The sequence below is a fragment of the Heterodontus francisci genome, chromosome 13 (genome assembly GCF_036365525.1).
Source record: "Heterodontus francisci isolate sHetFra1 chromosome 13, sHetFra1.hap1, whole genome shotgun sequence".
Lineage (NCBI taxonomy): Eukaryota > Metazoa > Chordata > Chondrichthyes > Heterodontiformes > Heterodontidae > Heterodontus > Heterodontus francisci.
This window is the reverse complement of record NC_090383.1, coordinates 66,761,720-66,777,032: the sequence shown is the minus strand read 5'-3', so window position 1 is coordinate 66,777,032 and position 15,313 is coordinate 66,761,720. Positions and strand designations below refer to the sequence as shown.

Here is a 15,313-nt window from a genome sequence, read left to right as displayed (position 1 = left end):
CTATGTCTTTAGTGAATAGCCCTCACCTCCTAGTATCCATCCCTGAAGACCTGCAGGGTCTGGAAAAGCTGTGGCACTTGGGACTGCTGAGATATGTGGGAGTCGTGGCTGCTTCCTGGGAACTGTGCACACACTTGAAGGATATGCTTTCAGTCATCGCAGACAAGTTAGACATTGATAGAATGGAAGCCCTTTCTGTTTATGAAAGCTGCTGGCTGATCTGTGGGAGCCTGGATGACCACATGTGTGCAATTGATCACACTCTGCACCCAGGGGAATCCAGCGATGGCCCCGAACCCAATGGACCTCTCTGCTTGACAGTCCAGATCAGTGCAGTAGTGCATATATCGTTGTCTCCCTCTTGAACATGGCATTGGTCACCTCCTTGTGCATCAATGGGTCGCAGACAGGGTGTTCCCACACATGATCCCAGTGGATACCTGGAAAGGCATGGCGGTGTAGAAGTTGAGAGTCATGGTGATCCTCAGTGCCACTGGCATTGGGTGTCCACCAATTCCCATGGCTCCTAGCTTGTCCTGCAGCATGGTGCAGAGATCAGTGACTGCCTCCCTGGTGAGCCATAGTCTTCACTGACCTTGCCACTTGGATATCTGGAGATAGTTCATCCTCGGGTGGTACACTCTCTTCTGGAGACAGCCTCTTCTGCACGCAGGAGGCTGTTGGCACGCCTCTCTGCACTCTTCTCCATGGTGCTCACCCTGAGGCCAGCCCTCTTCCAGGTCCTGAGGCTCCTGATGTGCCCTCACTAGTGCCTGGACCTCCCTCCCTCTGAGCCACCCCTTGTCCTCAACAGGAGCCCTGAAGCCTGGGTGGAGGAGGCCCACAGCAGGTGTCCTCACTCCTAGTCCAAGACCTTCTACCCAGGTGGCATTCTTCCCCCTCCATCCACCAAACCTTTCCCTTCATTGTTTCTTTGGAGCTAGTGCACTGCCCCTACGTGACTCTGACAACATGCACCCTTCCCTCCTTCTGCCATTGTTTGTAAATGCCCTTTCCTGCCACCACACGCTGGCTCTCTTGATGGCTGGCTGAGAGAGCCAGCACTGAGCTCCTGCTTTCTTGCTGCTTTGTTTAATCAGGCAAGGCTCTGAATCTCCGTGGTCCCTGTGCGACATCAGTACAATTCAAAATTGCCTTAAATTACAGTTCATTGGCCTTTTAAATCCCTTAATTGCTGGCCCATTGCATTGATGTACAAAGCCCGCCCTCCATGGTTGTTGCTGTTGGTAAAATCCAGAAGTGACATAAAGAGGTCGGACTTCCGACCAAATGCATTCCATTCCATTTTACAGTCACCTTGCCTCTGAACTCATTCTAAGTGGGCCAATAAAATTCCAGCCAGTGTGATCAGGTTATGATGTTTTGTGACAAAATAAATGTACAGAAAACTGTTTAGAAAAGAGCATGAATTATTGTTTTTTTTAAATCAGAGAAAACTGTGAGATGACACTCCTTCAATGTTGTAATTTGGCTCATTCTGTGACTGACTACTGATGATGAAATACCCAAGACACTGATAGCAGCTTTTTTTTTGGAAAAAAACATATTTGCATTTATATACACAATTTGAGATCATATGTATGCCATGCAGTGTCATGAACACGTGCAATGCCAAAAGATGATTTTTTTAATCCATTGGTTGGAAACCTGAATTAAACTGTAATAAGAAAGCAGGAGACAAAGAACTTGAATTAAATTTTTAAAAGAAAGCAGGAGACAAAAAATTGATAAAAGGATCCTTGATGGCAGCTAAAATGGCCAACACAATTTGTATCTAAATACCTCACATACCAAGGTATCGAGGTGGAGACGAATGTCCAGTTAATCCCCCACCAGAACAATGGCTTGTGAACTTTGACTAAGCTACCTTCATTAACGAGGCTTTCAAAAGCCAGCTTGGAACATTAACACTGGTGGAGATGAACCTCAAAGGGTAAACACTGAAACAATGGGACCCGAGAGAGATTGGAATTCTTAGACTTGAACTAATTAAGATGCAAAAGAGAGAATACACTGGGCGATCATGTGACAGACTCTCCATCTAAGTGGAAACTTGAAGTTTCTTCTGTCTACAGCAGACAAGCACCTGAGTTTGATCAGTGCAGGACCTGTCTGGGGGTCTGTCTGTCTCTCTCTCTCTCCAAGCAACTATGTAAGTTCAAACCCTGCCTGCTGGCTGCAAAACATCCATGTCTATCATTGCTGTAGACAGAGACCCCAGGGATAAAACCATCCACATCACTGTCTCCAAGAAAACCCTGAACCAGATGGCCACCTCTACCAGCCAGAAACTTCAGGACCATGAATTCAGCTGGAAGACAACTGAATAACCAGACTCCACAGACTGTATATTATTTTAGTTGTTCTGAATCCTAATCCAAACAATCTGTTCTGCTTCACTCTGTAACCTACTGGGCTGAAATTTATGAGTGCGCCACACTCTGTGGTGGCGCACTCTAAGAATGGTGTGCATCCTGTGCGGATGCGCCATTCCTGAGCCTCCACAATATTACGTGCAGGGGCTCATTTAAATAGAGGGGACAGAGCGGCTGCCCCCGATGACTTAGATGGAGCGACCTCCACGTCCCCGGCAATGGCATCCGGTGCCACTGTGCAGGCGCTGGCGCCATTTTTAAAGGGCTTTAAGCCCTTGCAAATAAGTTTAATTGTTAAAGGGTAAGTATAAATGATTTTTATTACATTTACAAATAAATGATGGAGGCCCTTCCCCAACCAACCCCGCACCCCCCCCCCCCCAATGGTCAATCCAGGCAATGAAACGACCATAAGTTGACTGTTCACATACCCGACTTTTCCCCTCCAATCTTCAATATTTTGCCCTGCAACCCCCTCCCACCATCCCCACATCCAATAAAGATCGATTTCCCCACTCCTTCACCCCTCTCGCCCTCAAAATTTTATTACTCCCCCCTCCGTATGGGTTCTCGCCTAGAACTCCGCATGCCTTCAGAACTCTGTATGGAGTTCTGAAGGCATGCGGAGCACAAACGGCGGCCGTAATATCGGAGTGGGTCAGCCGCCGCCAGCAGGTATGTTTATATAAATATGTTAAATGTTGATTTATAAATGCTGATGAAGGGCCCGCCGCCAGGTGGCAGGGGGGGCGCACTGAGGTCCCACTGCCACCGGTAATAGGGCTGGCGAGTCCTTCTCGGCATCGCAGGTAGAGGCGGGCCTCTCCCCGCTGCATTTTACCGGCCTCTGCGCCGTGACCCGCAGCCTCGAGAGGCTAGTAAAATTCAGCCCACTGTATGTTTGTGTGTGTGTGTGTGTGTGTGTGTGCGCGTGCGTGCGCGGGTGCGTGCGCGGGTGTGTGTGTGTGCGGGTGTGTGTGTGAAAGTTGGAGCATAGTTTATTATTTTACTTGGTTTTAAGTACAACAAACTAACCACTTTCTTGTTTAAACTCAAGGAAAGCTGTCTTATTGGTTATTTTACAATCATAGCACATAAAAGGGTTAAACACTCACTGAATTGGTAAGCATATCCACTATTTAAAAGAAATAAACCCTGTTGCGGTCAAACAAGCAGAGGGACAAGAGGGGAGCCTTTCAACCCCTTCTCATCTGATCGTAATAGCAGGGTTAGAGAGAAGTCACCACCACAGAGAGGGAAGGAAATTGCAGGAAGTCAACCTATCTGCTCTTGCATATCTCCCAGCATATAGTTTCAGGAAGCACTGGCTGATGCTAAAGAGCAGGTTTTGTGTATGACTCTGGGTGGTGTAAATGGGGAGACCACGGAAGAGGATAAAGATACCTCAAGATTACATTTTGTCCTCAAACAAAATAAAATTTCCTGTGGGGAGCTGGTAATGTTCCCTTGGAATTGTAATCCACCCTTGGTTTACTTTAAACTTTAATCTAATTCATAACAAGAAGTCACATTTCACATGCAGGGCAGCTTCAAAAACCTGAATTCAAATGGTTTTCTTATCTTTTACTTTTTGACATTTCTGCCCCAATATTTAATTTTAGTGTTACACTGTTTATAGATACCAAAATATATTCATCTTGACAGACCTGTTTGCCCCAGCATTTGAAAGAATGCCATGTAATTCATCATAGGTATAGTTTTTTAAAAGTGAACTATTTAAAGTACAATTCTTTACTGAAACATTGTATATTAATGCATATTTTAACATCTATATTGCAACAATATTGCCACTCCCTCCAATTCTCCAACAGGATAATATGTTACAATTGTAGCTAAGTCAAAATCGTAATATGAAAGGATTGAAAGTAGTTTAGGATTAAATCTTAAAATAGATTTACTCTGGAATATTCATTTGAAAAATATAGTCCTGCCTGTACTGTGTAAAAACTACAAGTTAAATTTAAAATGTCACTGACCTCAACTAGAGATCTTCCTTCAATAGCCTTCAGCCTTACAGACCCCTAACCCCGAACAACCTCCTTCCCAAAATCCACAAAAGGATTGCCCAGTAGGCCCATCATTTCAGCTTATTTCTGCTCCACGAAACTGATTTTTTCCTATCTCGACTTTTTTTTCTCACCTTGTCCAGTCTCCTCCCGCCTACATCTGCAACTTGTCTGATGCCCTCCGTCACTTTAACATTGAAACATATAAAAAAAATAGGAGCAGGAGCAGGCCATTCAGCCCTTCGGACCTGCTCCGCCATTCAAAAAAGATCATGACTGATCGTCTAATTCAGTACCCTGTTCTCGTTTTCTCCCCATACCCCTTGATCCCTTTGACATTAAGAAATATATGTATCTCTTTCTTGAATATATTTAATGATTTGGCCTCAACTGCTTTCTGTGGTAGAGAATTCCATAGGTTCACCATTCTCTGGGTGAAGAAATCCCTCCTCATCTCAGTCCTAAATGGCTTACCCCTTATCCTTAGACTGTGACCCCTGGTCCTGGACCACCCCCCCCCCCCCCCCACCCCCTCCCCCCTGTCATTGGGATTATCCTTCCTGCATCGAGTCTGTCTAGTCCTCTTAGAATTTTGTGGGTTTCTATGAGATCCCCTCTCATTCTTATAAACTCTATGAATACAAGCCTAATCGACCCAATCTCTCTTCATACGCCAGTCCTGCCATCCCAGGAATCAGTCTGGGGAACCTTCACTGCACTCCCTCCATAGCAAGAACATCCTTCCTCAGATAAAGAGACCAAAACTGCACACAATGCTCCAGATGCGGTCCTTACCAAGGCCTTGTATAATTGCAGCAAGACATCCTTGCTCCTGTACTTGAATCCTCTCGCTATGAAGGCCAACATACCATTTGCCTTCTTAACTGCCTGCTGCACCTGCATGCTTACTTTCAGTGACTGGTGCACAAGGACACCCAGGTCTCAATGCACCTCCCCCTTTCCCAATCTATCACTGTTCAGCTAATAATCTGCCTTTCTGTTTTTGCCACCAAAGTGGATAGCCTCACATTTATCCACATTATACTGCATCTGCCATGTCTTTGCCCACTCACCCAACCTGTCCAAATCACACTGGAGCTTCTCTGCATCCTCCTCACAGCTCACACTCCCACCCAGCTTTGTGTTGCCTGCAAACTTGGATATATTACATTTAATTCCATCATCTATATCATTAATATATATTGTGAATAGCTGGGATCCTGGCACTGAGCCCTGCAGTACCCCACTAGTCACTGCCTGCCACTCGGAAAAAGACCCGTTTATTCCTACTCTTTGTTTTCTGTCTGCCAACCAATTCCCTATCCATATCAGTACCTTACCCCCAATTCCATATGCTTTAAGTTTGCATGCTAATCTCTTATGTGGGACCTTATTGAAAGCCTTCTGAAAGTCCAAATACACCACATCCACTGGTTCTCCCTTATCTATTCTACTAGTTACATCCTCAAGAAAGTCCAGTAGATTTGTCAAGCATGATTTCCCTTTTGTAAATCCATGTTGACTTTGTCCGATCCTGTCATTGTTTTCCAAGTGCTCTGCTATTACATCTTTTATAATGGAAAGAGTTAAAAGTGAGCATTGCTCCTATAAAAATTAAGTCTGAAGAATTAAGATTGGATAATAAGGAGATGGCAGATGAATTGAACAGATATTTTGCATCGGTCTTCACTATTGAGGTTACAAGTAACATTCCCGTATTAGCTGTAAGTCAGGAAACGGAAGGGAGGGAGGAACTCAAGAAAACTACAATTACCAGGGAAGTGGTTCTGAGCAAATTGTTGGAGCTGCAGGCTGACAAGTCCCCAGGCCCTGATGAAATTCATCCTGGGGTGTTAATAGAAGTGGCTGGTGAGATAGTTGTTGCGTTAGTTTTAATTTTCCAAAATTCCCTAGATTTGGGGAAGGTTCCAATAGATTGGAAAATAGCCAATGTAACTCCTTTATTCAAAAAGGGAGGGAGACAGAAAGCAGGAAACTACAGGCCAGTTAGCTTAACATCTGTCTTAGGGAAAATGTTAGAAGCTATTATTAAAGACGTTATAGCAGGGCATTTAGAAAAATTCAAGTTAATCAGGCAGAGTCAAAATGGTTTTGTGAAAGGGAAATCATGTTTAACCAATTTATTGGAGTTCTTTGAGAGAGTTACATGTGCTGTGGATAAAGGGGAACCGGTGGATGTATTGTACTTAGATTTCTGGAAGGCATTTGATAAGGTACCACATCAAAGGTTATTGCAGAAAATAAAAGCTCATGGTGTAGAGGGTAACATATTGGCATGAATAGAAATTTGGCTAGCTAACAGGAAACAGTGAGTAGACATAAATGGATCATTTTCTGGTTGGCAAGATGTGACAAGTGGTGTGCCACAGGGCCTCAACTTTTTACAATTGTGAAAGGTAGGTCGTGCCTCACAAACCTTATTGAGTTTTTCGAGAAGGTGACCAAACAGGTGGATGAGGGTAAAGCCGTGGATGTGGTGTATATGGATTTCAGTAAGGCGTTTGATAAGGTTCCCCACGGTAGGCTATTGCAGAAAATACGGAAGTATGGGGTTGAAGGTGATTTAGAGCTTTGGATCAGAAATTGGCTAGCTGAAAGAAGACAGAGTGTGGTGGTTGATGGCAAATGTTCATCCTGGAGTTTAGTTACTAGTGGTGTACCGCAAGGTTCTGTTTTGGGGCCACTGCTGTTTGTCATTTTTATAAACGACCTGGATGAGGGTGTAGAAGGGTGGGTTAGTAAATTTGCGGATGACACGAAGGTCGGTGGAGTTGTGGATAGTGTAGAAGGGTGTTGTAGGGTACAGAGGGACATAGATAGGCTGCAGAGCTGGGCTGAGAGATGGCAAATGGAGTTTAATGCGGAGAAGTGTGAGGTGATTCACTTTGGAAGGAGTAACAGCAATGCAGAGTACTGGGCTAATGGGAAGATTCTTGGTAGTGTAGATGAGCAGAGAGATCTTGGTATCCAGGTACATAAATCCCTGAAAGTTGCTACCCAGGTTAATAGGGCTGTTAAGAAGGCATATGGTGTGTTAGCTTTTATTAGTAGGGGGATCGAGTTTCGGAGCCACGAGGTCATGATGCAGCTGTACAAAACTCTGGCGAGGCCGCACCTTGAGTATTGCGTGCAGTTCTGGTCACCGCATTATAGGAAGGATGTGGAAGCTTTGGAAAGGGTGCAGAGGAGATTTACTAGGATGTTGCCTGGTATGGAAGGAAGGTCTTACGAGGAAAGGCTGAGGGACTTGGGGTTGTTTTCGTTAGAGAGAAGGAGGAGGAGAGGTGACTTAATAGAGACATACAAGATAATCAGAGGGTTAGATAGGGTGGATAGTGAGAGTCTTTTTCCTCGGATGAGGATGGCAAACACGAGGGGACATAGCTTTAAGTTGAGGGGTGAAAGATATAGGACAGATGTCAGAGGTAGTTTCTTTACGCAGAGAGTAGTAGGGGCGTGGAACGCCCTGCCTGCAACAGTAGTAGACTCGCCAACTTTAAGGGCATTTAAGTGGTCATTGGATAGACATATGGATGTAAATGGAATAGTGTAGGTCAGATGATCGGCGCAACATCGAGGGCCGAAGGGCCTGTACTGCGCTGTAATATTCTAATTTTAATTCTAATAAATGACTTAGATGAAGGGACCAAAGGTATGGTTGCTAAATTTGCTGATGACACAAGATAGGTAGGAAAGTAACTTGTGAAGAGGACATAAGGAGGCTACAAAGGGAGAAAGATAGGTTAAGTGAGTGGGCAAAGACCTGGCAAATGGAGTATAATGTGGGAAAGTGGGAAATTTTCCCCTTGGGCAGGAAGAATAAAAAAGAAGCATATTATCTAAATGGTGAGAGATTGCAGAGCTCTGACATGCAGAGGGATCTGGGTGTCCTGGTGCATGAATCGCAAAAGGTTAGCATGCAGGTGCAGCAAGTAATTATGAAAGCTAATAGAATGTTATAGTTTATCGCGAGGGGAATTGAATGGAAAAGTAGGGAGGCTAAACAGGGCATTGGTGAGACCACATCTGGAGTACTGTGTACAGTACTGGTCTCCTTATTTAAGGAAGATTGTGAATGTGTTGGATGCAGTACAGAGCAGGTTTACTAGACTAATACCTGGAATGGGCGGGCTGTCTTATGAGGAAAGATTGGACAGGCTAGGCTTGTATCCACTGGAATTTAGAAGAGTAAGAGGTGACTTGATTGAAACATATAAGATCCTGAGGGGTCTTGACAGGGTGGATGTGGAAAGGATATTTCCCCTTGTGGGAGGGGTCACTGTTTAAAAATAAATGGTCGCCCATTTAAGACAGAGATGAGGAGACATTTTTTCTCTCAGAGGGTCCTGAATCTTTGGAATTCTCTTCCTCAAAAGGTGGTGGAAGCAGAGTCTTTGAATATTTTGAAGGCAGAGGTAGATAGATTCTTGATAAGCAAGAGGGTGGTAGGTTATCGGGGTAGGTGGAAATGTGGAGTAATCAGTTCAGCCATGAATTTATTGCATGGCGGAGCAGCTCGGGGGCCGAGTGGCCTACTCCTGCTCCTAATTCGTATGTTCGTATTTTTAGGAGAGTCCTTTAAAATATAACTGCTTTTTAAAAGTAGAAATAAAAATGCTGAACACAAAGTACAGAGAGGAGAAATATAAAGCAGAAAATTAGATGTGTTGTCGTCTTTAACTTGAGAATCTTAAAAACATAATACAACTATAATGAAAAGCAAAAACTTGCACGTTATTGCACTAACCTGCCCGTTGCCCAGTTGGAGACGCGCGTTCGTAACCTAGCAACTGACAGCTACATGAAATTCACCAGGTGTACTTTGACAAAACAATCCTGTGCTCGCAGACCTTGGGCAAAGCTGTATGCGTTTGTAATCACTTACTCCACCGAAATGCATCAATCTCCACAGGAACACATTTACAGACAACAAATGGTCATCAGCCAGTTATAGTAAGTATGATCTTAACCAACATTCCAACCAACTTGAAAGTTAGCAAGCCAAATTGAAACGAAGAACAATGTGCTCTCTGTACTCGAGTTCCTTGGCATATTTTTAAGCGAAAATCACAAGTGGATAGCTGGACCACCAACAAGTTCAAAATTTTATGCAAACAAAAAAAAATCGCGCCTTGTGTTTATTTGGGCTCGGAACACAATAATTGTATTCATGATGGGCAAGATTAGTCACATTCTTTCTACGCAAGAGGCGTACTGAAATGCAATTTAAAATCATTAGGCTGTGCGCTTGTATGCAAAGAGCTTTATCAACAAATACTTCTTATGAATTTAGCAGCCCTGTAAAAAGTTGCTGTTTTACCTTTTACTCTAATTGTCAAGTAAAAATCTTGTCACCAGGATTCACCTAAACAGTGATTAGGCAAATTCCTTTAAAACCCACCACCAAAAACAAACGTAACTTTACATTTTAATATATATTATCAGTAGTGTTTTTGTTACCTTGAGTTGGAAAACTATGTATCAGTAATTTTAAGGAATATTCACATATTGTAATTTTTTTTAAACGCTGAGTGGTATATTTGCTCAAAAATAGAACTGGGGTAACTTTTTTTTTTACAGAGATTAGATTTCTTTGCTTATGTTAATACTCATATTGAAAGTTCTTTTAAATTGATTTGTATTAGGTCATCTTCTATAAAGCACCCTTATTTACCCATATGCTATTTCGTGGCTATTACTATCATAGATTATATCTGATAAAAATGTTACCACAATTCTGTTGCTCATAAAAGATCAACCATTGTCAATGATCATCAGACTGAACAGTTAAAAAGGTAAATTTGTCATTTTGAGAGAAGAACTGTGTCATTTCGTCTTTCCACTAAAACTGATGTAAGATCTTACTCATACTATAGCTTTTTAAAAAATTTCTGTAGCTCACATAAAGTTAGTTTGCTGGAAAACAATTTTATAGTCCCAGGCAAAAAATATTGTTTTCCCCATTGGAGTGATTTCTAATGCTGATTTCATTATTTTTCACCAAATGACAATTTTTATAAGATTTTTTAATATTAACTTAGAATAAAAGGTATATGAAACTTTATGTGCTTTGTTTTAAAAATGCAATTATAATTATATTTTATAAAATATAGCATGATAGCGGGTCTATTTTTATTTGCTCTTTGTATTTGCTCATGATAGTGGGCTTGTCTAGCAAGCATTCATAGGATCTAAGTAATGGATGCTTGGCGACCAATCTAATATATATATTAAAAAGACCAGCTTTACAATGCTCATTTTGACACCTGCTCCTGAGTGCACAAAATATTTTTTGCTGCACATCAGATACATAAGAACATAAGAAATAGGAGCAGGAGTAGGCCATTCGGCCTCGAGCTCACCCCATTAGTCAATAAGATTATGGCTGATCTTCTACCTCAACTCCACCTTCCCGCATTATCCCCGTATGCCTTGATTTCCTTAGTATTTGAATATCCATCGATATATGTCTTGAATATGCTCAACGACTGAGCATCCACAGTTTGCTGGGGTGGAGAATTCCAAAGATTCACAACCCCTTGAGTGACAAAATTTGTCCTCATCTCATTCCTAAATGGCCGACCCCTTATTCTATGACTATGACCCCTAGTTCTAGACTCCCAACCAAGGGAACCATCCTGCCAGCAGCTGCCTCTTAAGCATTTTATATGGACAGGTTAAGTGAGTGGGCAAGATGTTAGTGTCTAATAAATTCTGTTAATGGATGTTAAATACCTAGTAGTTGAAGGTAATAGGGTGAACAGGTGTTGATTAGTTCATTGTACTCAGATGTACATATAAAGAAGAGCCAACCTGCACTGGTGGGGTGTTGTTAGGAGTGGAGAAGTAAGCTTTGTGACAAGCAATAAACAGTCTTCACCAAAGCATCCTAGTCTCAGTGTCTTCACAAACAGACTTGGAAGTTTCTCTACATTGGTAGCAGAGAATGTTTGTTTGAAGGTGAAGATTGGAGACTAAGATTTGTTTTTAGACAGGAGATTAAAATTGGAGCTTTTTTTTTTGAGAAGGCTATAATTGGAATTTTTTTTGATGAAAGTTGACTGAAACCAAGTGTAAGGTGTTGGGATATGGTTTTCCACTGCTGCTTTGCGAAGCTGAACTTTATGATCAATGGAAGAATGAAGCTGATCTATGCTCATGGGTTATGTCTTTACCAAAAAGGAAGAAGGAATAGCCTTGCACTTTGAATTTCTGCCAGAAGCAACATCAGGGGCAAAGTGTTCTCGGAGCTAGAGGCTAATCATTTAGACAATGAGGAAGGTTTGGACAATCTCAACACTTTTATACATAAAATTTATATGAAAGATGGCTTATTGAGTGCCTTTGAGGTGTGGTCAGACTTTCATTCATTAAATTTAGAAAAATTGATGGACCTTCCATAGAAGAATATATTATGGAGTTTAACTGATTATATGCAAGATTGCAACGATTCTACTTGGAAATTCCTAATTCAGTACTTGCCTTCAAATTGTTGGATTGTGCTAGGATATCGAACATGGATAGGCTCTTGGTATTAACAGGAGTTCAAAGAAAGAGATATGCTTTTTGATCAGATGTCTGACGCCCTGAAAAAATACTTGGGAAAACATTTCTTTCAGGTTGCTTTCATGGTGCAAATGGGCTCTTCAGCGGTAACACCAAAGGTGGAGGATACAATGCTAGCATTTCGAGGCCATTCAAATGTTGGGCCCAAACGTCAGTACGAAAGGAGAATCACAAAAATAATGAATGAGGATAGAGACTCTTTTGGTAGCTATAACAGATAGCAGGAATTGGGCAACTATGGCAGAAGGAGGAACCCCAAGAATAACCAAGGAGTGGTCAACAGGTTCTTCTGATGTGACTCAAAGTATCACTAGGTGTTGCATTGTCTAAAAAGGAATAATAGGGTTTTTGAGATGACACATGATGTGGAAGGCGAGGAGGACGCTACTGATCAATCAGAAGGAATTGTACTGGTCATGAGAAGCTTCAGTCTGGTAATGAGTGTCCTAGTCACAGATTTGTTCAATTGAGCAGTACTAGACAGTGGGTGTATGTCCACAGTATGTGGAGTGGACTGGTTAAGGTGTTACATGGATTCTTTAAGTAAAGAAGACTGAAGTAAGGTCAAAGAATATGACAGTTCTACCTGTTTCAGGTTGGGAATGACAACATATCAATCACTAAAAAGAGTGGTAATTCCATGTAAAATAGCAGGGGTAAACCATTTTATTCGTACAGATGTAGTATCCAGTGAAATACCTTTTTACTGTTAAGTAAAACGGCTCAGATGAAATTGGATATGGAACATGATAGGGCGATTGTCTTTGGAAAATCTGTAGCTTTGCAGTTTACACAGTTGGGACTTTATTGTATTCCTTTAGCGAGACCTAACATCTCTAAGCAGGATGTTCAGGAAGTATTAATGGCATCCAGGGGTAGGGATTTAAAAGAGAAATTGCAAATTATTTCAAAACTAAATTGACAGTTTTCACATCCATCTTGTTAGAGGTTGAAGATTCTGTTAAAAGATGCAGGGCTAATAGATGATAACTACACTAAACTTACTGAGGATATCAGTGAAACATGTGATGTCTGTAAAACAAAAAGCAGGAGGACGCCATCGCGACCCATAGTGAATCTCCCATTAGCAAGGGATTTTAATGAAACCGTAGCGATGGACTTGAAGGTATGGGATAAAGACAAAAACATTTTTCTTCTACGTTTTATTGCCATAATGATTGGATTCAGTCTGTCGAAGGTACTTTTTTGTCTTACTATAAATTAATAGTGGACAAGATGATGGAAAGGTGGATAGGAATGGGACTGGGAGCACTGGCTAGATTTCTAACTGAAATGGAGGAGAATTTGCCAATGATGAGTTCAAGAGTATGTGTGAAAATATGAATATTGTAGCAATGCACACGGCTTTTAGTATTGGGATTTGTGAGAAATCATGCCATGATTGATGAAATGCTCTGAAAATTTGAGCCGACTAACCAAATTGTAAATTGATGACTGCTCTGGCGTGGGCAGTACATGCGAAAAACATGCTTCAAATGGTTGGACTACAGCCCATATCAATTAGTTTATGGCAGGAATACAAAAATACCTTTGGTAACGTGGGATCATCCCCTGGCTTTGGAGTGGATTATAATTAGTTCAATGTTTGCAGAACATTTGAATGCCATGCATGCAGGGAGAAGAGCATTTATTAAGGGAGAAGTGTCAGAAAAAATCAGGAGAGCTTTGAGGTATCGGATCAGGCCATCAGAAAAGAATTTTAATACCAGGGACATGGTGTATTACAAAAGAGAAGGGCAGAAAGAATGGAGAGGCCCAGGGAAAGTTGTAGGCACTGATGGCAATTGGTAATTTTACAACATGGCAACCAAACCATTAGTGTACATTCCTCACGGCCTATTGGCATTGATTCTACATTGACAGAATCTGAACAAATGATGGACACTGATGATGCACCATGTACTTTGCATGCACATATGTTGGACCTTTGCGAGCAACAGTGGCAGATAACCGGCTAACTGAGAGTGAACCAAGTGATAGTGAAGATCAAGATAAGGCCATTTATCCCAAAGGTCAACTCCCGAAAGTTGGGACTAGAGTGACGTATATGCCAGAAGGGGCCAGTGAATGGAGGGAAGCCATCATTATAAGAAGGGCAGAAAAGGCCCTTGGCTGAATTGGGGTGGAAGGTTATCAGGTGTAGGTGGAAATGTGGGGTAATCAGTTCAGCTATGAACTTATTGAATGGCGGAGCAGACTCGAAGGGCCGAGTGGCCTACTCCTGTTCCTAATTCGTATGTTAGTATGTTCGTACATATGTTTGAATGTGCAAGACAAGGGACAGGATATCAGACCTATAGATTGGCAGAAGGAAGTGAAAATATGGAAGGCCAGAAAATGTAGTGTAAGTTCAGACAGTGGGCCTGAAGATGATCATAGTCCAAGGAAAAGGTCATGAACTTGTGAAAGAAAGTCTGGTCATAGGAGGGACAGGTTGAGTAGTATCAGTCCAGAAAGGAAGAGGAAATCTAGCAGGGAATGTGGTTTCACAAGAGCAAGGAAGAGAGAGCAGGCGAGGAGCTCTACAACAAGTAGGAGTCCTTACAATAGAGAAGCTCTGGTGGCTAATAACAAGTTAGATTGTAAGTTAGTAAAGGATGCAGAACAAAACGAGCTGGACAGTTGGAGAGAGTTTAGTGTATACATGGAGGTGCCAGATAGAAGACATCCAGCATTGTCCAATAAATGGATCTGTACGTGTAAAGCTAAGGCCAGACTTGTAGCTCGGGGATTTAAGGAATGACTAGGTGACCAAGAAGTTAGAGTAGACTCCCCAACAGCAGGAAAAGCAAGTCTGAGGATTTTCATACCCCTTTTAGTGACACATTCATGGGAATGTAAGTCCATTGACATCAAAGCAGAATTTTTGCAAGGGGAGAAATTTCAGAGGGAAGTATTTTTTTAAAGCCACCAAAAGGAGATGGAGAAGGGAAATTATGGAAACTAAACAAGTGTGTTTATGGGCTAAATGATGCATCCAGGCTGTGATATTTTTCAGTTAGGTCTGTCCTACTAAAAGCTGTTTTTATTCAGCTAAAAGCGGATCCAGCAATGTTTTATTGGTACTGTGAAGAAAACCTAGCAGGCATTTTCTTGATGCGCATGGACAATTTTCTGTGGGAAGGATCTGTGACATTTGAGAAATTTGTGGTAGATAAAGTTCCACAGGAATTTAAAATTGGAAGTCGGGCTTCTGGAGCTTTTAAATATATAGGGTTGAATATTAGGCAGACTAAGTTGGGGGAAACCCTGAATCAACAGTCTTACCTAGAGAATGTTAAT

At 42.0% G+C, this 15,313-nt stretch overlaps 1 protein-coding gene across 2 annotated transcripts in view; it reads left to right on the top strand.

Moving 5' to 3' along the window:
• LOC137376414 (uncharacterized protein C2orf73-like) overlaps window positions 1-15,313 on the top strand; it is a 128,581-nt gene that overhangs the window by 18,739 nt on the left and 94,529 nt on the right. The window contains exon 1 of one of the 2 annotated variants that reach the window (XM_068044932.1): window positions 9,267-9,397. The exons of the other annotated variant lie outside the window; for it this stretch is intronic. Coding sequence (XP_067901033.1) covers window positions 9,339-9,397 — 59 coding nt within the window. The 5' untranslated portion in view covers window positions 9,267-9,338. Of the gene's footprint in view, window positions 1-9,266; window positions 9,398-15,313 lie in introns of those variants that run through there. 2 annotated transcript variants of the gene reach the window in all.